This window comes from Diplodia corticola, assembly GCF_001883845.1.
Source record: "Diplodia corticola strain CBS 112549 chromosome Unknown scaffold8, whole genome shotgun sequence".
In the NCBI taxonomy this organism is placed as follows: Eukaryota; Fungi; Ascomycota; class Dothideomycetes; order Botryosphaeriales; family Botryosphaeriaceae; genus Diplodia; species Diplodia corticola.
Window position 1 is genome coordinate 717861 of NW_017971487.1, and position 22141 is coordinate 740001.

Sequence of the window (22141 nt, forward strand, 5' to 3'; positions counted from 1 at the left end):
TGGTTCAAACTATAAACCCTTATTGGTGTGGGTTGTTTTTGCCCTGCGTGGGCTATTCTTCGCCCCGAGTCCTTGTGTTGGACTATCCAGTGCCTCCCAAGGAAGCTAAGATGACTTTTCAATGCAACGGAGCCATATAGCAAAGTCCGGGCTCACAACCGTCGGACTAGAAAAAGTACGACGCCGCACTGGCCTTATACTGTATGACAAGTAGTCACATAGATGATTTCGCTACCCACAGACTTCCACTTTGACGTATGCATCTGAATAGCAGAACTTGGAAACCATTGTCTTGTATGTGATTGGGTGAAAACATGTACATTGATGAAACAGTCTCTTACGTCCTCTTTGTCAACTTTCTCTTCCCCTTCTTGCTTTTCTTCCGGCTCTTTGCATCGCTCCTTCCTGCTTCAATCCCCGCATCCATACCGTTGTCTGCCATCTCAAACCCAAAGTCGAACCCGTGGCTCACGACGAGCGCGGGCTCCGGGATCTGGACATGTCCACGCTCCTGTCCCGACTCCGACAATGTCCACCGATCCGACATCTCGAATAACCCCTTCGAGCGTGTGCTTTGATCGAAGGCGGCAGGTTCAGGAGAGGCGAGCTGCTCGCGATCCAGGTCGCTGGGCGACACCGGCTCGTCCTTCTCCGTGACCGGGTTGAGTGTGAGTGGCGAATGGGCCTTGCCGGACTTGCTCAGCCTGCGCTGCCGTGCCGAGTCGAGGATGCCATCCCAGAAGCGGCCACGCAGCTCCTTGGGCGACAATGGCGAAAGCTCCCCTTCTTGGCTGTGGTTGAGGATGCCATCGAAGGTCGTGGGCGGCGTGTCGTTGGTGGCCAAGGCGGTGTCGAGCTTGATGGCGTCGGGGGTAGAGGCCGAGACCTCGCTGGATTGAGGGCCCGTGTCTTCGTCGGGGGGAGAAGGCAGGATCGGCGACGCGGCGCACGCGGCCTGGACGCCGTGCTGCGAGCCCCAGCGGCATTCGGAGGGGAAATCACAGGTGTTCCAGCAGTTGCGGGCGACCTTGCTCTGCGCAGACGGGCGGGGCGACAAGAAACCACCGGTGCTCGTGCTGAAGTCGACCGTGTCAGCGAAGGAGGCGCGGCGGATGGCCTCCTCGTTGCGCCGCCATTCTCCAAACGCCTTCCACCCCCCGTAGTCGAACTCGCTAGCGCACGCCCGGTGCTTCTTCGTCCTCCTGCCCTTCCTCGGGTTGGCACTGGCACGCCATGTCTTGACCGTGGTCACACCAGAGCAGAAGTAGTGGCCATCGTCCAGACACCGCCTGGTCATGCCGAGGAGATAGGCCCGGTGGCAGACGTGGCATTGCCAGATCCACTTCAGCGGCGGAGACGGTGGTGGTGTACTAGGAGACGAGAGCTCGCGCTTGTTTCTGTTCGGCACCAACGAGCCTTCCTTTGGCGTCGATGCTGGGGGAGTCAGGGGCAGGCGGGGAGAGAAAGGGGAAGGGGGGATGGAAAGTTTGGAGGGCCTGAACGGGGCAGGCGTGATTGTGAGAGGCTTTGGCATGTTTCTAGGTCTTCTTTCCTGCAGCTTACAAAACGAAAACGACTGGAAGCTCGAACGGCGAGCGCTTGTTACGGTGGAACGAGCGTGTGGGCGAAGACCAGCTTCACAAACAAGATGCAAAGGGAATACCGAAAGTAGAGAACGGCGATGTTCAAGGTCGAGAGTGGTTGTTAGCGGACGGGAAAGTTATTAAACACTGTCAGAGGGCGAGAAGGCGGACAAAGAGGAGGGGTTCTTCGACGATGCCAGCCCTTCGCCTCATTATCCAAACACTCATCTCATCGATGCCTTTGTTCGACAGGGCCTATTCATAGTAACATTTGGTGTTCTGGCTCTGCCATGTGCTGGTTTCCTTTGTCTCGATGCCAGTGTGCTCGGTGCTCGTCACCTTAGCAGCAGGAGAACAAAGGCCGCCTCCGACGGCCTCTGGGACCACATCTGAAGAGGGAGGAGTGCTCCTATCCTTGTAGTCTGGTATGTCGAGCCGGAGTAGGTGTGATGGATCAGCGTGGCGGGGATAGGAGCTCTCTGGAAGTCGTGGCGATGGGATGCGGAGTCAGGCCAAAGAGGACGACGGAAGGCCAGAAGGCAGGATTGAAGCGGTGCGTCCGGGACAAAGCAGCGGGAGAGTATGCCAAGAGCCATGAGAAAGGATGGTAGCCAGCCACAATGGCGAAGTGAACCGTTCCAGAGGCATAGATTGACAGCACGTGAAAGTCGGGGGCGGCGCGCTTCGGTTTGCTGCAACGAGAAAGCGGGTTGCCGCCTTCTTGCGGTAGATTCGGAGGGTACCGCCAGCCAGCAGGGCGTTCGTGGCGTGGGTCGAGCATCCGAAGCAGACCAGGCGTCGACAACAGCCAATATGTCCTGTTCGAGGCGTCGCCGGGCTCGCCGAGTCAGTCCACTCCATCTTCCCTGATAACCGCGGGTTCCTTATCTGTGCACATGCGTCCCGGCGACGCCACAACCCGCTCTGCCGGGAAGTTGCGACGCCAGGAGAGCGGCAGCGGGGGAAGGACATGGGGCTGGCGCGCGCCTGCACCCCACAAGATCCACTGAAGCGGTGGGCGGGTTGCCAGGATGCATGACGGGGCGCGTTATCTGCACACGTACGCACAGGCACCCGCCTCCACCCCGCAACTGGTGATGTCATGAGCCTGTGCCTCTCGTCGACTCTTTGGAGAGGAACTGCCGCGGTGGAGATAAGCGGGTGAGCCTTGGCCGGCGTGCTGGCATGATGTCGGGACCGATCGCTGATTTCTTGGATGATCGCAGACCAGAGCACCACGAGATCGGCAGCCTGGCGTCTGCTTGCTGGCTGATCTTGATTGAACCGCCGGTTGTGGTCTTTGGGCATATGGAGCGCCGCAGAGCGCACGCGGAAGGCAGAAAGCGCGAGTGGCTCGTCCTGATAAGGCTTTCCTTGGCGCGCTCCTGTCAAACGACTAAGCGGTTTGGGCACTGCCCTCCGTTCTAGGCCAGCCCGTGGTATGAGCATTTGCGGGACGTCTCCGGCGCCAGCACAAGATCAATAGCCAAGCGATGCCGTCATGCTGGACTCGATGAGGCGGCATGCCCGGTACACTGCTCAAACGTGTTTTGCGTAAAAGTCGAAGAAGTTTTTATTGTATGTACCGTCTTTTGCAGACAGCGGATAATGTGCCTATCCAAATCAATCTCTTGGTATCCAACGCCAGTGCTTCGCTCAAATCAACATCGTAAAAAGCCACATATAAACCAGCCAGCCCCTGCTCATCTCTGCATCGCGCCCTCTGCCTTCTCTTCCAGCGTGACTGCGTGCCTGTCGCCCGCAATGCCCGTGTGCTCGTGGCCCGAACTCGAGTCGCTGGGCTCCTTGCCCTCGAGCATCTGGCTGTGCTGCGGGATGCCGTGACGCTCGCCCTGAGGGATTTGGTGGTCGGCCGCCGCCGGCTCGTTCTTCGCCGGAGTCCACGCCAGGTAATCGCGACGGACCTCGACGTAATCGTACGCGAACTCGCCGAGCTGGTCGTCGTCCATACCCAGGAGCTCGGCCTCTTCAGACGCACGCAGATGCAGGCCGGGAATCTTGTTGATGACGAAGGCGATGAGCGCAGAGACGACGAAGGCGTAGGCGGTGACGGCGACGATGTAGGCAACCTGCTTGCCGAGCTGGACCCACTGATGGTCGACCCAGCCGCCGAGAATGCCCGTGTTGACGCCGTCGAGACCGATGATGTAACTGGCACCGAAGAGGCCGTTGAAGAAAAGACCGATCATGCCGGCAACGCCGTGCTCAGCGAACACATCCATAGCGTCGTCAATGCGGATCCAGAACTTGACTAGAATGACGTTAGCAGGCTGCGGCAGTCGACGAAGAAACCCGACTCACTCTTGGTGGCAAAGTTGCAGACAACGCCCGTCACAATGCCGAGAACAACACTGGCCCACGGCGTGATGAAACCCGAGGCGGGCGTGGCTGCGACAAGACCGGAAATGGTACCCGAGCACCAGCCAACCATGGACCACTTGCGAGCAAGCCTCCAGTCGAGCAGAACCCAGGTCATGGCAGCAAACATGGCCGTCAGGTTGGAGTTCCAGCAGGCCATGACGGCACGGAGGTTGGCGCCGAAAGCCGAGCCACCGTTGAAGCCGAGCCAGCCGAACCACAGCAGGATGGTGCCGAGGGTGATGAGCGAGACGTTGTGCGGGCGGAAGTTGAGCATCATCCTCTCCTGGCGACGGCCCAGGATCAACGAGTAGGCCAGAGCAGACATTCCGGAAACGATCTCGACAGGGCCACCGCCCGCGTAGTCCAGTCCACCCCAGACGTAGAACCAGCCGTTGGCATTCCAAGCCCAGCAGGCGACGGGGCAGTAGACGAGTGTGGCCCAGACGAAGATGAAGATCATGCAGGGAATCAGGCGGCCGCGCTCGGCAACGCAGCCGACGACGATGGCGGCGGTGACGGCGCAGAATTGCATCTGGACGAGGGTCAGAAGACGTGTGGCTGGGGAATGGGGAATGGGGAAGGGGCTGACCTGGTAGAAGGCGTAGAGCAGCTCGGGAATCAGAGGACTGCCGGGGCTAGGGGCCCCCAGCGTCCTCATGAGCCCGAACTTGTACAGATCGCCGATGAAGCCATTGGTGGTGTTGGTGCTGAAGGCCAGCGAATAGCCCCAGAAGTACCATTGGAAAGTGATGATGGAGGACGAGGCCATGCAGGCCCAGACCATGGAGAGGGCCGACTTTCTGCGCGCGAGCCCGGAGTAGAGGAAGGCCAGGCCAGGGACCATGATCAACACCATGGCCGAGGCCACGATGATGTAGGCCTGGTCGCCCGACTGGTACCATTGGTTGAGGTTCTCGGTTTCTGCACACAGGCGGGTCAGTCCAGACAGATCAGCTGGCACGTGCGGCGAGGCAGCGTACTGGAATCACCACCGAGGTCGGTGTCGGTGCCATTGAAGGGCGTGGGCGCGCCGACCCACGAGTAAGACATGACGGCTGCGGTGGACGGGGGCGGGGGGTGGTGAGTGAGCGGCCGCGTGAGCTGTGAGGCGACGGCCGGCGGGAGGGTTGGGAGGGCTGGGTTGAAGTACAAAAGCTCCGGGTGCTTCTCTGGATCTGCGGGCTGGAGCGGGGCCGGGGTGGCATTTTAACGCGGCCGCCTCGCACGACCTGGTTGTGCCGACGTATTGTGAAAACGTCAAAGTACCCAAGGGTTTGCATCGCCGTCTGCTTATCTCCCCTTGTCGCGCCCGTTGCGGCAAATTAGACGAGAGGCGGCGGGCGCCTCGTGGGGTTCGGCCGGGTGGCTTCGACCAGAGATCTGGAGCCCGGGCTGCCTGCGCACCGGCCAGTGTCGCGGTAGTGTGGCCATGTGTGGCCATGGAACCGCGCGCCGGACGTTGACGGGGGATCGCTGTGCCTGGCCGCCGCCGCAAACAGCCGGCCACCTGGCTCGCGGCTGGCCCGCCTGCGCCTCTACTATGGGTCCAGCTGGGCGTGGCGGCCAGCGTGGAGCGACGACCGACGACCGACGACCGACGACCAGACGCGCCGTCCGCGCAGCCCTCGAGTCGCGCGCGCGCCTGCTGTGAAGCCTGCGATCCGCCCTCCATGTCGCCGCCCGCCCGCGCAGCTGCAGCGCCGGGGCGGAATCGCCTTGGCACGGGATGACGGATGGGCGCCCAGCAGCGGCGCCCTTATCTTCGATATGTCATCGCCTTATGCAAGCCGCGACCACACTGGCCAGCGACCACAGGGACCCCTGCCTGCTCCGGCCTAGCGCGCTTCTAGATCGCCGCCAAGCACGAGCTTGTCCGCAGCCCAGAGATAAGCCCTCGCGCCCAATCACCGCCCGCCGCTCACCCACCCCCAAATCGCCGCCTCGCGCCTGCCATCTCCCACCCGCATCGCCGTCACTGTGTAGGCATTTGTGCTCGGCGCCTGCAACGACTCGCCGCGTCCTGCCAGCCGGGTCGCGCGCATCCAGCCATCCAGGCGCCCAGCCTGCCTGTTCGCAGCGCTGCCGTGATCCGCGTGGAACGCGCCCCGATGCAGCCAGTGCCGTGATCTGGGGCCGCGAATTAGTCGTGTACAAATACCTGCTGTCTGCTCCGCGCGCCTATCGCCCAGCGCCGCCCTCACCCCATGCTGCCCATCCGACTCTCCACGTTCATCTCGTGGCACAGCGGCCATCACACGCGGAGAACTGGCCCCGTCAAGATAGGCGCGAGCCTGCTTGAGCAAATCCCGTGCAGGGTGCGCCAGTGCGCTTCTTCCAACCTCATCGGTCCTCCCACTTCACCCTGGACCCATGGAATCGACATCAGTCGTTGACTTGTCGAGAACAGCGCCGCAGACCAACGTCTCAGCTCCGCACCGAAGTGCCTACTCCAGCATCCTTCATGGGTGCTTCGCCGGTCGACGCCCGCCACCTGTCTGCCCGACACGCGGTCGACGCTTCGTCACGGCGCCAGGTCCTCCAGCTGCACACGCCGCCCTCGCCCAGCCCGCGGCCGTGTCGGTAATAGGGCGCGCGCACATGTCTGCCCGACCATTCAGCGTGGCTTCGACAATCAGCCATAGCTGATGAAAGCACCTGTCAAAGCGTCCGATTATTCCACGATATTTCTTGGAACAAGACCGCCCATGGGGGCAACTTCCGCTCAGGGTCCAGGCGCCTCATCAATACGCCATGGTGCAGCAGGGCCATGGTGCAGCAGGACCATGCCCCGAAGTCGGAGTTCCGCCGTGCTGGCCAAATCGGAGCCACCTTGCCGCCACCCAACCCGCCCCTTCAGCCATTTCCACGCGGTAAAACGGTCATCCGGGACGCTGGCGCCGCCGCCGGCGCCGCTGCCTTCTTGCCGATGCCGATGACGACTGATGCTTGGTATCATTAGCCTCACGTCAGGCCCGCCCACGCGAGCTCCCCGTGCCCAACTGCCTTAACGCCCGTGCTTGGCAGCCCGCATTTACGAAATGTATTTGACCGTGTAGCGCCGCGGCGTGCCTGGCTTGTATTACCTAGCGCTTGCCGGTGCACACGGTTTTGCCCGGCCGTCTGCCTGCAAATACCCATGATGATCACTAGCTGGTAAAGATATATGCCCGGTTGCTCCTGCGAGACACTCGGCAAGCAGCCTCCTTGCTCGCCGAGATGCGCCGACATGACCCAAGCATGCTGCACCTCCTCCGAGACATCCCCTGCACTGCTTACCGGTGAAGAATCGAGCTCTGTTGTGGACTTGTCGCTGGCTTGGCCCTCGGCTACTCGCGGGCTTTCGAGAAATATCCCTGGCTCCATCTGTCAACGTGACGGCGCGTTCCGCTGTGCCTGGCCCACCGCCATGGGACTGCTCGTGCCGACGATGCCTATTTTGGCGCGTGTGGTGCCATTCATGATCCCAGACATACCCGCTTAGGAGTCCGGCTTCTAATCCGTACACCGCACTGCACAGTGCAGGTTGTGCCGTGCATGCTGAGAGACCAGGGTGTCGAGTAGCCGGTTGCTGCGTACAACCGGCGGTTGGGGGTCGAGGGCTATGCAGAGAGCTCAGTCGCGTAGTCACATGTGTCTGAATCATGTTTCAGTGACTAAATATAGATAAGTTCATGTTCCTCAAGCATTGATATCGACTTCCTTGGGGAAGAGTAGCTTAAGCCAACACTTCTCGAATCCTGACGCCAGACTCCTACGCCGATGCGACTCTACTCGAAGCGGTGCTATCTTGCACCCCGTCTCCTTGTTTACTCCAGCTTGTCCAAATGTTCCAGGCGTGTCAATACCACCTGCTTGCTCGTCTCCTCGATCTCCCCGGCCAAGAACACCTCGTCAAGAATCGCGTAGACCTGCCGTGAACATCTCGTCAGCCTGGCCATCGCACGAACACCAATTTGCGATTGAATCCCATGACGCGAATGCTCGCGGAGTGATTTCGCCCCTATCTTCACTGCTGTCGAGCTCGCAGTCACCAACCTTGTAGAAATTAAACACCAGATCCAACTCGCAGACGTTCCCAAAAAACGCGTCCAGAACCTCGACGAAAAAGTGGATGGCCTCGAGATAGGCAAGCTCGTTGTCGTTGGTGTCGACGCATGCACAGAAGAACAGCCCTGCGTACCGGCGATACACGATCTTGGATGTATTCCGGAACTCGACAAAGTTGGACTGGTGCTTTTGATCGCGCGGCGCAATAAGACGGTGGATCTAGCATCAAACTCGGGCGTCAGAGGCTCGTTGCAAGAATGGGCGATGAGCCAGGCATGGCCATCACGAATTGGAGACGGGCAACCGCGGGAACGGGCGGGATCGAAGCGACGGACGGGGCAGGCGGGGAACGGACTTCGCCTTTTAACTTGACTTTTTCTTCATCCTAGACGGCAGATGCGAGCTTAGCGGATGCGGACGATGCGGTGGAGCAGCGCGTGCAGTGGAGAGGGGGAGCTTACGCTGTACGGCGCATACCACTTGGCCAGGCGCGTCTTGCCCCTGCGGGCGAGCAACAAGCAGCCGTTAGCATTGCGGGAGCCGAAGGATGCGGGAACTTCAACGGTCGCTCACTGCCGGTTTTGGATGAGGATGTAGGACAACACCATGATGGCGGCGGATGTGGAGGTGTGGTGGTTTCTGGCGCAGGCCTCCCTCTGCGTCGGCGGAAACGGCCAGGGTGATGCGATCGGCGGGGATGCGACGCCCGCTTGCGTCGGGGGTTTCTGTCGCCCGCCGCAGTTCTTAGCCTGCAGGATGTTGTGGCCGCGCCGCTGGCCTCACCACGTCGTGCCCACACCTGTTGCACTCCTCATAGATCACGAGGAACCTTGGACCAGATTTTGCCTGTCAATCCCTCTACTTTTTTTCTCCGCGCAATTGGGGTCTCCAAAGAAACCCACGCTTTTAGAATCTTATGATGATTATGATGATTAGATCCTGTTGCACCAGCCACATCCATCCGAGTCCTTCACGAGTAGTATGCAGCCATGCCATACGTGGCAGATACATTCAGACAGCAAAACCAAGCGTACTGAAAATCGGTCACTTCCACAACTCTATCCCAAGACACGCTTCGGCTCACTTTCACGCATACCTTTTTCGAAAGTAGACCCCGTCCTAGCCCAGGATCCTTGAAGATCTCGATGCGCTGAACTTACGTGACCATAGTGGGGGAGAAGTCTGTGGGGATATCCACACATGCTGGGCACAATATGTCTTGTCGATATGTACGATCGAACCGCGCCTTCGATTTCCGTAAAGGGCAGGTGAAGCAGGGTCCAGTTCCAGGGTCCACGTGAACAGATGCTACGAGGGTCAGCAGAGCAGTACCTGAAAGCTATAAAGCCACCGCCCGCTCTTCTTTTCGTTCTTTCTCTGCTTTCACCACAACACCACCGCCACATCGCTACCTCCAAGGCAGTCGAGACTACCGCGAGTGAGAAGCAAGATCAACACCGTATTTGCGCAAAGCAAAGCTAACGCGACTCGCATCCAAACAACATGGCCGACGGAAAGGCTGCTTTCCGGTGGACCGATGAGACGAAGGTACGTTCTGCCCATGAGTACGCCGAGACAGATGCGCGCTCCACCGACTGAGGTTGCAGATGGTGTTCTTGGTTCACCTGTTTGACAGCGGTGCTGCTACGATCGACTGGAGCAAGGCTACTCTCCCTCCGGGCAAGAGGGTAGCAGCCGTCAAGATGATGATGAGGCGCCTTGCGGATTCCTACAGGCCACAACTCGACAAACTCAAGAGCGGCGAGATTGGAGAAGCAGACAGCGCCGAGCTGGCCAAAGCTTGTCCGGAGGAGGCAGCGTCCAAGGGCGAGGCAAGCGCCGAAGACGCCGAGGCCGAGGTCAAGAGTGAAGGCGAGCAGCACGGCGACGACGACAAGGAGGACGACGACGAGAAGGAAGATGAGGCCAGCGAGCGTGACAGGAAGCAGACGCGCGACCAGTGATCTCCAACGGGCGAGACGTACTTGTCGCGGAGCAAGGGGCGGCAGACGGGGAAACGTCCAAGGAAAGATCAAAAGGTCGAATTAGGAAGCTGCGTCTTCACTTGAGGGCGGCGGCGGAGTGGATGCAACATCATGTGCTGTGGCTTGCTGCGGTGGGCTTTCTCTCGGCCAAGGAAATGGGGGCGGACAGGCAGATGAATAGTGCAGATAGCTGGCAGGGAGCATGCAAATCAAAGCGAGTGACGTGCAGAGCAGCCGAGCAACTGGCAGTGACGTTGCCGTGCGCTCGGACGGGCGCGCGGGCCAATGGCCGGCGCTGGTCGCATGGCGGCCCTGAAATTTGAATGCAAGTCAACACCTTGACGCTCCTCATCGCGCAGAGCCCCATCCACACGAGCCCGCCGCCCCGTCGAGTAGCCGTGGGTGTTGAGTCGCCAATCTCTCCCGTCGAATGCGTGCTGGCCCTCTGCCCGCCCGCCTGTGCCGCTCCTTAATTGGCTGTCCAGCGCTGCACCTGCGCCTTTCCCGGCCGCTGCTGTGTCTCCGTCCTTCGAGCACCCTCTTGCTTGCGCCGCGCCAGCCACTTACCTTCTGCGCTGCCCCCGCCCCCGGCCTGTTGTCTGCGCCCATCGCCCGCCGCGCATTAAGCTCCCTCCATCAGCCCAATCCGCATACGTGCCGCGCCCCCGCCGTCGCCATGGACCGCAAGAGCCACGACACCCGCAGCAAGCGCAAGCAGCCCCCCACGCCCTCCAACGACCGCCCCATGAAGCAGCGCCGCCCCGAGCGCGACGCCCAAGCACAGCCCGGACAAGAAGAAGAAGAAGCCGCCATGAACGGCGCCAACGGCTCCCAGCCCAATGGCATGGACATGGACTACGACTCGGACGACATGCGCTCCGTCACCCACATCGGCGCATCTGGCGACACGGTCGAGTGGCAGCGCACCATCGAGAAGGTCGTCAAGAATGTCGTCTCCATCCACTTTTGCCAGACGGCCGCCTTTGACACCGACTCCGCCTTGGCCAGCGAAGCTACCGGCTTCGTTGTCGATGCCAAGCGGGGCTACATCCTTACAAACAGAGTAGGCATCTCGCTTTCCAAATGCTTCGCGCGCTGAGCTGATGGTTTTGCAGCATGTCGTCGGCGCAGGCCCCTTTTGGGGATACGTCATCTTCGACAATCACGAGGAGGTCTGTCACACAAGCTTGGACGCCTGCACACAACACACGGGGCTGACTTTCCTCAGGTCGACGTTCATCCGGTCTATCGCGATCCTGTCCATGACTTTGGCATCCTCAAATACGACCCCAAGGCTGTAAAGTACATGGACTTGTCGGCGTTGGAGCTCAGGCCGGACCTGGCCCGCGTTGGAGAGGAGATTAGGGTTGTTGGCAACGATGCCGGTGAGAAGCTTAGCATCCTTTCTGGTGTCATCAGCCGCCTGGATCGCAATGCTCCCGAATATGGAGAAGGCTACAGCGACTTCAACACAAACTACATTCAGGCTGCTGCTGCTGCCAGCGGTGGCAGTTCCGGCAGTCCCGTTGTGAACCGTGACGGAGCGGCTGTGGCTCTGCAAGCTGGCGGTCGAGCTGACGGAGCTGCGACCGACTACTTCCTCCCGCTGGACCGTCCACTCCGTGCCCTGCAGTGTGTCCAGAAAGGCGAGCCTGTGACGCGTGGTACCATCCAGACCCAGTGGATCCTCAAGCCTTTTGATGAGTGTCGTAGGCTGGGCCTGACCGCTAACTGGGAAGATGCACTTAGAAAGGAATTTCCCAAGGAGACGTGCCTTCTGGTTGCTGAAGTCATTCTTCCGAATGGGCCTGCGGATGCCAAGATCCAGGAGGGTGATATCATGATCAAGGCGAATGGCGAGCTCATCACTCAGTTCATCCGCCTTGACGATACCCTTGACTCCAGCGTTGGCGGAATCATCAAGCTCTTGATCCAGCGCCAGGGTGTGGACATGGAAGTCGAAGTGTCCGTTGAAGATCTCCATGCCATTACCCCTGATCGCTTCGTTTCGGCAGCCGGCGCCTCGTTTCACGAGCTTTCGTACCAGCAGGCCAGGCTGTATGCCATTTCTACCAAGGGCATGGGCGTGTTCGTGTGCGAGGCAGCCGGATCCTTCCGATTCGAAGGTAGCGAATATGGCTGGCTGGTCCAGTCAATTGACCACAAGGAGACTCCGGATCTCGATACCTTTGTCAAAGTCATGAAAGAGATTCCTGGTACGTCAGCTTTCCCGCGGCGTTTTGGTGCTTCCAGTGCTCATGTTTTCTCAACCAGATCGCAGCAGGGTTGTCGTCACCTACAAACATATCCGCGACCTGCACACCTTGAACACCAGCGTCCTGACCATCGATCGCCATTGGCATGACAAGATGAAATTGGCTAAGCGAAACGACGCCACTGGTCTGTGGGACTTCTCAGATCTCGCAGACCGTATCCCACCTAAGCTGCGCGAGCCTCAGCGCGCGAATTTCATCCGGATGGACCACGCGCAGCACCCGCAAGCAGTCGACATCGTGAGGAGCTTCGTTCGGATAGCTTCATCGATGCCGCTGAAGCTCGATGGGTTCCCCAGGTCTAGGAAAGTTGGCTATGGGCTTGTTGTGGATGCCGAAAAGGGTCTTGTGCTCGTCTCCCGTGCAATCGTCCCGTACGATCTGTGCGATATCCAAATCACCATTGCCGACTCGATAGTTGTTGAAGGCAAGCCGGTGTTCCTCCATCCTCTCCAGAACTACGCCATCGTCAAGTACGATCCTTCCCTCGTCCAAGCTCCCGTGAAGACGGCCAAACTGTCGGACAAGTTCATCAAGCAGGGCGAGGAAACCATCTTCTTCGGCTTCAACCAAAACCTGCGCCCTGTTGTGGCCAAGACTGTCGTCACAGATATCACAACGGTTGCGATTCCTGCAAGTGCCGCCACCCCACGCTACCGTGCCATCAACCTGGACGCTGTCACTGTGGACACGAACCTGGCAGGACAGTGCGGTAGTGGCGTGCTGATCGCCGAGGATGGCACCGTCCAAGCCATCTGGCTGACATATCTTGGCGAGCGCTCGTCTCACAGCGGCAAAGACATGGAGTACCACCTTGGTCTTTCAACACCCATGGTTGAGCCGGTGCTACGTCAACTTCGCAATGGGGTTCAGCCGAAGCTGCGCATCCTGAATGTTGAGATGCACACGGTCCAGATGGACAAGGCCCGTATTATGGGGGTTTCCGAAGGTACGTGGCATTTTCCCCGTCACTGAAAAAAAAATGTCTGCTAACGCACCTTAGAATGGATCCAGCGTGTGGAACACGAGGATCCCGAACGCCACCAGCTCTTTATGGTGCGTAAAGTTGACTCTGGGCACGAGGGTGGCCTGCTTGAGGGCGACGTCATTTTGTCGTTCAATGACAAGCTAATCACCCGCGTCTCTGATCTCGACATTATGTACGACAACGAGCATCTTGATGCTGTCATCATTCGGAAGCAAAAAGAGATCAGCATCAAGGTACCCACAGTACCGACTGAGGATCTCGAGACCGACCGTGCCGTCCTGTTCTGCGGCGCTATTCTGCACCGCCCGCACCATGCAGTGCGTCAGCAGATTAGTAAAGTTCATTCGGACATATACGTCTCTGGTCGGATGCGCGGTTCTCCTGCCTGCGCTTACGGCCTTGCGCCGACCAACTTCTTGACCCACGTCAACGGAGTGCCGACGCCTGACCTGTGTTCGTTCTTGCGCGAGGTCAAAAAGATCGCGGACAACACGTACTTCCGTCTGAAGGTCATGACGTTCGACAACGTGCCGTGGGTGGCAACCATGAAGAAGAATGAACATTACTTCCCGACGATCGAGTTCGTCAAGGACGAAGCAGAGGAACTACGCTGGAAGCGCATCGTGCATGAGTGTGAGGAAGGGGGCGCGAAGGAGATGATGAGTGGCGTTACAGACACTGCTGCCGCAGAGGAGGGAGCGGAAATCCCGGAGAGATTGAAGTAGAATTGCAAGCATATGCATGTCAGAGGTCGACGGAGGAGAATTTCTGGATAACAGACCCGGTAATCTGACTGCAGCAAAACGGCGGATCAGTTTTTTCTTTTCCTTAGAGCGGCGTGGAATGGCATTAAAAACAAAAAGCATAACCTGGCGTCTTTCTGGGAAGTGGGAGGAATAGGGGAGAATGTTGCTTGCAGGATAGTGCTGGGCTGCACGAGAAATCGCAAACCCCCGGGCGTTCAATGACCGAGACAATCATTCTCGAAACCTTCTATGCGTATACCTGCATGGCTCCACCCACGACTACGACAGATGCCCAGAGGTGCCAGGAAAGTGTTTGTGCGCCCCACTCTCTTATTTCCTTTCCCATGCTCCACACGCCAAGTGATGAGAAGCCACAAAGCACTGACATGGCCTTGATGGCCGCCGTGTCGACCACCTCCGTCCTCCCGTGTTGGAGACAGCAAGGTGCAGGAGCCCGCGGTCATGGTGAAGTGAGGTGCCGACAACGGACTGGATTCTCTCCTCACCATCTTCTGCAAGCGGTGGATTGTCTGGAACCAGCGGTGCATGGCCACGCCGCTCTGTTGCCCAGTAGGCCCCAGGGCACAGGAGCAGGCCAGGGACGAGGGATCGCAGGCTGCCCTTGGTTCCCCATCCGGAGGCCCTGCATCTCACACGCCAACGCTCCCCACGTCTTCTGCGACATCAGATGCCCATCAGGAGACTTTGCGCGCGCGATCCACCAATGCCGCCCATGGTTTCAGAGAGGGCAGGAAAGCCAATTTTGCATGTGCATGGTTGCGCATGCTGCACGTCAGCATTGAGCTCCACGCCCCATCTGGCTGGGGCTGATCTGGCAGACCCTGCTCTCCCCCCCATCCGCGCCCATCCGCAGCAGCTTGAGCGGCTAATCACGCGGTCCTTGGTGTTGTGGGAGTTGAGATTGGCTCGCGACTGGCTGCCACACTGGACGTACACGCATGCATCTCCGGGAGTCTAGAGCCCACCGAAGATGGAAGACCAGGGACAGCGGCGGAGCTCCGAACGAGGCCCATAGCCAGCACGTGAAGATAACAATACTCCGCACTCGCGTCCCCCAGAAGAGCGCAAAGGCGGGGTTATCAGCTGAGGCTTCACTCCACCCTGGCCCCACCGTCAGTCAACCACGAACAAGCCCCGAAACATCCAGCTCCCGTCACCCGCAAGCACCCTCCCCCTCTCGGTGCGCCTTGCCGCATCCGCCGTAGTTTGCGCAACGAGCAGCCGGTGAGGGGAAGCAAGAAAAAAAAAAGGTACGCAATCGTGCCCGCCACACAGGCCAACGAAACATGGCAACTTGATTGCCCCACAGCCACGCCTGCCAAAAGAGGCGCCTTCGCTGCCCACCATCAGCCAGCCTGGCCGGGCCCCGGTGCAGCAGTCGCTCCAGCACGATCGAACCGGAGATTGATGAGAAGCGGCCGCAAAACCGTGGCGGAGAACACCTGTTGTCGAGAGTTATAAATAAACGAAGCGGGGTGGCGGTCGATTATTCCGCCAACGCAGCCATCGATGGAGCCGCTGGGTGCCGCCGTCTGATGACCCGTCTGATGAACTCGCCCATAACCCGCTCCAATCTCGGCCCACCTAGCCGCCGCCTGTTCATGGCTTGCTTATACGAACAGCCGCGCCGCCATTCCCTCCATTTGGCGCACAGGAGCCCGCCATTGAAGGTGAGGCATCCGCGGAAAAGGGCAGACGGGGAGAGGAGGCAAAAGGACGGGCCATGGACAGCGTTCCAGGTTGCTCCAGCTAGCGGCGGGCTGTGTGTCCGACAAGTCGCCGTGGGGAGGCTCGGGGACGCTGGGCGCGCGGACCGCGACGTGGTTGGCTGGCCGCCGTGGGTGGTGGCTGCTGGAGATGCGGGGTGGCCAAGATGGCTCTCGTCTAGGGTTGGCCGGTAAGGGCGCCGGTAGGACGGGACGATCGTCGCCGGGCCCTTTGGCTTTGGTGCTAGAGACGGTAAGGGAGAGGGCGGCCAGCAAAGCGAGGACGGGCGCCCGCGGCTGAACGAGGGTTCGTTGGGTGGTCCCGGAGGCGTGAGCTGGCGCAAGCCGCGAGTCAAGGTTGCGTGATGCCCTGGTTCCGATAACACACTCGAGCGGAGAAAGGAGGCAATGGGGTGATGGACATGGTGTCGATTAGACGAACTGCAGAGCTACAAGCGGGGAAACACGCAAGAAAGAGGTGAAATGCGCAAGCCGGTGGCGCCTGGTATCATAGAAGCAAAAGAAAAAGATGCAAACCGCACTGCCTCTGTGAAGCGCCAAGCCCGGTATAGTACAGCGCTGAACCACAACGCCGCCCAGGCTCCATGACAAAACAATCCAAAAGGATCGTGAACAAACGCTCGCAACTCCGAAAGAAAACTCCCGACTGCCAAACTTTTCCGCCCCGTTTTCCCAATCCAACAGAATGAATGCACTTGTGGATTCAGATAAATCAGAAATGCTCGGCGATGCTCTCGAGCACTTCTCGGTCAACACTGCTCCGTCTCCTGCGCTGACGACGCATTTCCATCTCAGTCTCCATGAGGCGTCCTTGCACCCACATGCGGAAGCGCTCGTCGTGCTTGACGCTGTCGGTGTTGAGCAGTTCGGTCAGCACAGCTTTGACCTGCTTGTTTACGTCATACAGCTTGCTGTCCTCGGGCACGGGCTGGCCGGCGCGGATGCCGTGGTGCGAAGCGTGAGAGGAGTGCACGACACCTGGCATGTCGGGAGTTGGCGATGAGCTGGCAGCGCTGGAGGGAGCGGCTGTGTGGTGGGGGGTTGCCGGAGTCTGAGAGGGCGAGTGTGTCGGACTGTACTGGGTGGACATGTCCGACGAAAAGGACGAGCGAGGAGAGTATGATGGCTCGTTGGTCAGGGTCGATGTCGAGGGCGGGATCTGCAGCGTCAGACGCTGGCGGAGAGTCTCCTGCTGGGTGGAGAGCAGTAGATAGCGGTGGTAGGGGTCGTTCTGCGGCGGGTCAGCGGGGAGCTGGGCGCGAGGGGGCGACGGCGTGCTTACGCTGCTGGAGCCGCGGCGAGACTGCGGGGCCATTGTGACAAGAGGATCCAGGTGGGCGAGTGACGCAGTCATGGACAACCACTGTTGGGCGGCAATGGGTGGGTGGAGGGTGTGGAGTGGAGTATGGAGCTGGAGAGGCAGCAGGGCGGGCCGGACAGGTTGATATATGGCGCAGCGGGCAGTAGTGGTGCGAGGATTGAGGCCGGGGGCGAGGATAGTTGGGAGCTGGTGCTATGTATACCGGCGGTGGTAGCGTGATAGGCTGGCAGCGGCAGGGGTGGGTTGGCTGCAGGCTGCACGACGCAGTGCGGGCAGTCTGGGGCGCTAGTGGGGTGGGTGTCAAGGGTGTCAAGCGGGACGGGCTGCAGTGCTAGCTTCGCAAGGCTGGAGCGGTGCGTCTTTGACCGCGCGCAACTCCCAGGGGCGCGCCGCCTATTTGAGCTGCCCTGCCGCCCGCCCCCCTTCACCTCCCAGCATTTTTTTCCCCGGGGCCCCGGGACGACGGTGCCAGAGATACATTAACGCGATGACGTGCGAAACGTAGGGATGAAGTAACAGGCGCGAATCGGAGGGCCGGTCCGCGCTGCTTCGACGGGTCCGAGCGCCGCCGAAGACAACTGCATCACCCGCAACCACCTCTGCAATCCACAGCACCAACCAGCTCCGCCCATGACCCCATTGCCGCCGACGCCTTCCGTGCGTCGAGCTACGTCGCCCCTACGTAGCAAGCCAGCGCGCGCCCGATCCTGGATCCTGATGAGTTCAAGCAGACGCTGCATCCTGGGACCCGCCGAAAATGCTGATCGTCGGCAGCCTGGGCCCGATCTTCATGTTTATTGAGCCGCTGCAGGTAGACGACCCGCCACACCCTTCGTGCTTCCGACCATTTCATGCCGCCCAGCCCAGCCGCCTGCTGCGACATTGTCGCCGCCCTCTCACCGTTTCGCCCGCCCGGCCGCGCAGAACCATCGACTCCAGCGACACGGGCGCTCGCAGCAGCAAGCGCTCGACCAACTTGCCGCTTCGGGCCCTCTGGAAGCTCGCATAGCCCCTCACAAGGCCCGAAAGCGGCTTGTTGGTTGGCTGATCATGCTGCTTTCAGCTGGTCGGGTGGGCTCCACCACGTTGACCCGACTCGGGACTCGTCAGCGTGCCTGTCAATCAACAGGAACCCGGGTTGTGCATCGCATGCTGCTGTGTTTCCCACCCACCCCGATTCCTAACATGCACGACCGCCGTCCTTTTCCCGTCGCCGTCCGATGGCCACTTCAGCCCGGCCGGCTCTGCCCGCTTCGCTCCAAAGCGCTTGTTCAAACACGTCAAGGCAGCTGGACTGACACGCTCCCAATCCCGCTTCGCCTCTTCCACCACCCGAGCCGTAACACCCTGCTGACTTGTATAACCATGACGTCGATGGGCACAATCACGAGCATGCGGAGAGCCCGCGCAAAACGTGGTGTGAGCTCGCCCGAGACGGCGACGACAAGCCACAGAACCTTGCATTGGACGCAGAGCTGCCTATGATCGTCTTCAAGGGCAACATCTGGAGAATCAGGGAGGCTGCAGTCAAATCGTAGACTGTCCTGCACAGTTGCGACAACACCACGCAGGTGTAGCCCAATACGGAAGCGCGGTAGATAATCTTGCTGCCGCAGATCCCCTACATGTCCATGATCGTCAACATGATCTCATGTGGCGTTTGTGAGCAGAACCTCAACACCAGCTCATCGAGCGATCTACCACCGCTTGAACCAAGTCCTCTGCACCGTCCCGAGAATCGCGCCCGGTACCTAGATGGGCCAATGTCTTTGTCCTTGGAATTAGTTTTTCCTGTCTGCTTATTTCGGTCGCGTGGGCTGATGTCATGCATCATCGGAAGGGAACTAGATCGAATCCTAGTGCCGCTGTGCCCGTTGACTACTGACCGCTATCACTAGAGAACGGCTCTACGGTACGGATAGCCTACTGGACGTGCCGCACAGTGATGTGGAGGCAAGCTCGTTCGGAACCGTCGCCAGGGGCAAAGTAGGGGAGACGAGTCAAAGGCAGCACTCGGGCTGGTCGTCCTAGGTAACCTGCAAGATTCACGTCCATATGGGCATCTGGTATGGGCATGATAGAGGATCTGGGGGTTAAACAGAATCCCAGCAGCCGCGCGGATCGGGATTTCCATGGCGATGTCCCTCTTCGTCGACGCCCAGGCGGGCGCACCGCCACAGGCTTGCAGATGATAGGCAATGGCTCGATGGCGTGTGACCTGTCATGCTGATCCGGAATGTTCGACGGAGCGACACATGAGTCGAGGGACCAAGGGACTACTGGGTAGCTGGCGACGACTCGGATTCACCTTCCTGCTCTTTCCTGCGCTCGCTCCAAAAGCCTTTTCCGTAGCTTACTAGTATCTCGTCGCCCTTGGCGATGCCCTTGGCTCTCTTCCCGCTCTTCCCTGCGCTCAGAACGAAGACGCCCATGCGTTTCTCCAGGCCGCCTCGACCCAGGTCCACCCACAGCTCCCGGAACTCGGCGTTGGGGCCGGGTGGGCCTACGCCACGATAATCGTTGATGAAGCGGGCCTCGTTGCCGATGCGCGTGGCGTCAACGCCGATTCCCAGCTCACGGTCCAGGGACAGGTCATAGTCAGAGGCGGGATCGGCGTCTGTGCGGGTGTGAACAAGACCCAAGTACAGGATAACAAAGGTGTCGGGGGCGAGATGGCGGGAGGCGAAGAGCCCGTGCTGGCCGTGGGCGGGGTGCGACGGGTCACTGATCTGGGTGACGCGGACCAAGGGCGACGGCGCAGGCGGGGGTCGGAGGGGCGTTGGCTGCGCGGGCGGCGTGTGAAGCTGGTTGATCAGCTCTGGCGAGCACGCTCTGGAGTACAGCGGGGCCACGATGTAGGTGACGGCGGGCGGCCAGCCCTTGGGAGCGACAGACTTGGGCGGGCCCATAGCTCGCGACGATTGTGGACTCCAAAGAAAGATTGGAAAATCGCGGCGGGCCGAGACCAGGGGAGGGAGCGTCTCCTGTGCCGATCGCCGCGACTGTAAATTTCGGCGGGCCCTGCGACGTGTGAGGCGCGAAGCGGAATTGGACGTGTTGCAAAAAATAGAGCAGAGCCGCGTGGCCAAGCACAGGCGGCGCAGCCGGGTGCAGGAAGGCTTGGGGTGTGGTGCTGTTGTGGAGGATGCGATGGGCTGGGGCTGGTGAGGGTTTCGCTTGGCGGCTGGTGTGGCGCCGACCACGATGGCCACGATGACGACCGGCCGTCCAGCGCAGCGCGTCGCTGCCACACTGCCACACTGCCTGCCCGGGGCCGCCGGCCGTCCACTCCCGCCAGGCCCGCAGCCACGACCGGAGGCCAGGCGTGCAGGCGTTCATGCGGCGGCGAATTGAAACAAGCTGGCTGAAGCGCGGCAACAGGCAATCCCCGCCACAAACACCTCCTCCCTTCGCGGCTGGGCTGGACCTCGCGCCTTCTCGAACACATCCCGATCTGCCCCGGCTATTTTTGCAGCATCCATGCTCTATTGACGCGTTCGACCAGCACCCGTGGCTCCCGGTGGCACGCGTGGCCGGGTGCCTGACACTAGAATCGGGCGAGTCAAGCGCCAGGGGAACGGCCGCCCACTCCACGGCCCGCCTGCCTGCACCTGCGCCTCTGCCCCAGCTTTCGCCGTTTAATTTCGCTTCTTGGCCGGCTGGCTAGACTCTTCCGTCCTACTCCCCCCGACCGCCCCCTTTACCTGATTCGGTCCACCCGTGCTCCTGAGCACCGGCGCCGCCAGCCTCGAGATTGCCGTCCCGTACAACGGCCAGCCAGACGGTGTCAAACGCCATGCTTGCTATAAAGATGCTGTCCGTCTGCCCGCCGCACTTCTCCCTCCCCACCCACTCTCGCTCTCTTCACCCTGCAGCAACCGGTCGTCACCGAGTACACTCTTTTGCACCCCTCCCGTCGACACCTTAGATCCAGACCTTCATAATGCGTTTCTCCGCCGTTGTCGCCGCCGCCGCCCTTGCCGCCGGTGCCCAGGCTGCCGGAAACTCCACCGGCGATGTCTACGTGACCGAGGGTAAGTCTCCGCTGTCTTTGTCCGTCAAGGCCCCGAGCTGATCCAGTCTTCCAGTCGTCAGCGAGTACACCACCTTCTGCCCGTACGCCACCTCCTTCACCCAGGCCGGCAAGACGTACACCGTCTCCTCTGCCACCACCTTGACCATCACCGACTGCCCCGGTGGTTGCACTGTCACCAAGCAGGTGGCCGGCACTCCCAACGCAGCCACCCCTCGCCCCACGACTCCCTCGGCCCACCAGATGCCCGTCATCTCGTCGAGCTCCTCTGCTCCCTACCCCACCGGTGGCAACAGCACCAACAGCACCGTCAGCATCAGCAAGCCAGTCCTCTCCTCCACCGCGACCGCCGCGGGTTCTGCGTCTGGAACTGCCGGCGCCTCGGCCTCCAGCACCCAGACGGGTGCTGCCAACCACATCGCCGCCTCGGGCGCTGGTCTGGCCGCTCTCCTCGGCTTCGCTGCTTACGTCTTGTAAGAAGCCTGCCGTCACTTTCTTCCTTTGTCTTCTTGGCGTCGACGCGGTGGCATAACTGGCCTCCCCCACGTCTGGGGGCCAGTATCCGGTCGGCAACTTCCTACCGCCTTTGCATCGACGGCGCGGCGAAAGCTGCCTGTCGTTAATTTCTATTGTCATGTGGTCTACGATTGGGAAGGGAAAATGTCAAAACCTCGCAACCTGCCTTTGTTGCACTATGGCGGATATCCTCAGGCACTGTGTTCCTGCAAATAACCGGAGATTCTCCTCTGGACAGACTGTAGTACGAACATGGAGATTTGCTCTGCAAAACCCCTTCTCATGGCCTATGGACTTCATCTTATCGAGACACCTTTTCCGTCAACCCCTGCGGCGGTTGGCTTTGGGCGTGACTTGGTGGTTGTGGCAACATGCATACTAAGCCACAGTTCCAGTGATCATGGGTCGGCGCAGGTCTTGCGTGACCCAGTCGCAACCAGTAAAACTGTCCGATATGCAGGCTTGCGAAGGCAGTGTTTACACACTTGCTCGGAGTAGCCCGTGGAGTGGCGCTTTTGA

General features: G+C 60.2%; 8 protein-coding genes across 8 annotated transcripts; 3 read left to right on the forward strand and 5 right to left on the reverse strand.

Annotated features, from left to right (window-relative positions):
* Positions 1-337: 337 nt before the first annotated feature.
* BKCO1_8000227 (uncharacterized protein) lies at positions 338-1534 on the reverse strand (the record flags this gene model as incomplete). The annotated part of the gene is made up of 1 exon (XM_020279333.1): positions 338-1534. One exon carries the CDS (start codon positions 1532-1534, stop codon positions 338-340), a length of 1197 nt encoding a protein of 398 aa, XP_020133326.1.
* Positions 1535-3286: 1752 nt separating this feature from the next.
* BKCO1_8000228 (ammonium transporter) lies at positions 3287-5015 on the reverse strand (the record flags this gene model as incomplete). Its single annotated transcript, XM_020279334.1, has 4 exons — positions 3287-3855; positions 3906-4497; positions 4555-4886; positions 4946-5015. The coding sequence occupies 4 exons, from the start codon at positions 5013-5015 to the stop codon at positions 3287-3289; spliced, it is 1563 nt and encodes a 520-aa protein (XP_020133402.1).
* Positions 5016-7771: 2756 nt separating this feature from the next.
* BKCO1_8000229 (ap-2 complex subunit sigma) lies at positions 7772-8620 on the reverse strand (the record flags this gene model as incomplete). Its single annotated transcript, XM_020279335.1, has 5 exons — positions 7772-7873; positions 8001-8231; positions 8368-8397; positions 8474-8513; positions 8586-8620. 5 exons carry the CDS (start codon positions 8618-8620, stop codon positions 7772-7774), a joined length of 438 nt encoding a protein of 145 aa, XP_020133211.1.
* An 895-nt stretch (positions 8621-9515) lies between these two features.
* On the forward strand, positions 9516-9976 carry BKCO1_8000230 (uncharacterized protein; the record flags this gene model as incomplete). The annotated part of the gene is made up of 2 exons (XM_020279337.1): positions 9516-9560; positions 9620-9976. The coding sequence occupies 2 exons, from the start codon at positions 9516-9518 to the stop codon at positions 9974-9976; spliced, it is 402 nt and encodes a 133-aa protein (XP_020133353.1).
* Positions 9977-10673: 697 nt separating this feature from the next.
* Positions 10674-13983, forward strand: BKCO1_8000231 (nuclear serine protease 2 nma111; the record flags this gene model as incomplete). The annotated part of the gene is made up of 5 exons (XM_020279338.1): positions 10674-11060; positions 11113-11169; positions 11226-12213; positions 12272-13219; positions 13274-13983. 5 exons carry the CDS (start codon positions 10674-10676, stop codon positions 13981-13983), a joined length of 3090 nt encoding a protein of 1029 aa, XP_020133259.1.
* A 2481-nt stretch (positions 13984-16464) lies between these two features.
* BKCO1_8000232 (uncharacterized protein) lies at positions 16465-17067 on the reverse strand (the record flags this gene model as incomplete). The annotated part of the gene is made up of 2 exons (XM_020279339.1): positions 16465-16983; positions 17035-17067. The coding sequence occupies 2 exons, from the start codon at positions 17065-17067 to the stop codon at positions 16465-16467; spliced, it is 552 nt and encodes a 183-aa protein (XP_020133354.1).
* A 2282-nt stretch (positions 17068-19349) lies between these two features.
* Positions 19350-19982, reverse strand: BKCO1_8000233 (set domain-containing protein; the record flags this gene model as incomplete). Its single annotated transcript, XM_020279340.1, has 1 exon — positions 19350-19982. The coding sequence occupies one exon, from the start codon at positions 19980-19982 to the stop codon at positions 19350-19352; it is 633 nt and encodes a 210-aa protein (XP_020133355.1).
* Positions 19983-21016: 1034 nt separating this feature from the next.
* BKCO1_8000234 (mmc protein) lies at positions 21017-21583 on the forward strand (the record flags this gene model as incomplete). Its single annotated transcript, XM_020279341.1, has 2 exons — positions 21017-21107; positions 21162-21583. 2 exons carry the CDS (start codon positions 21017-21019, stop codon positions 21581-21583), a joined length of 513 nt encoding a protein of 170 aa, XP_020133356.1.
* Positions 21584-22141: the final 558 nt, after the last annotated feature.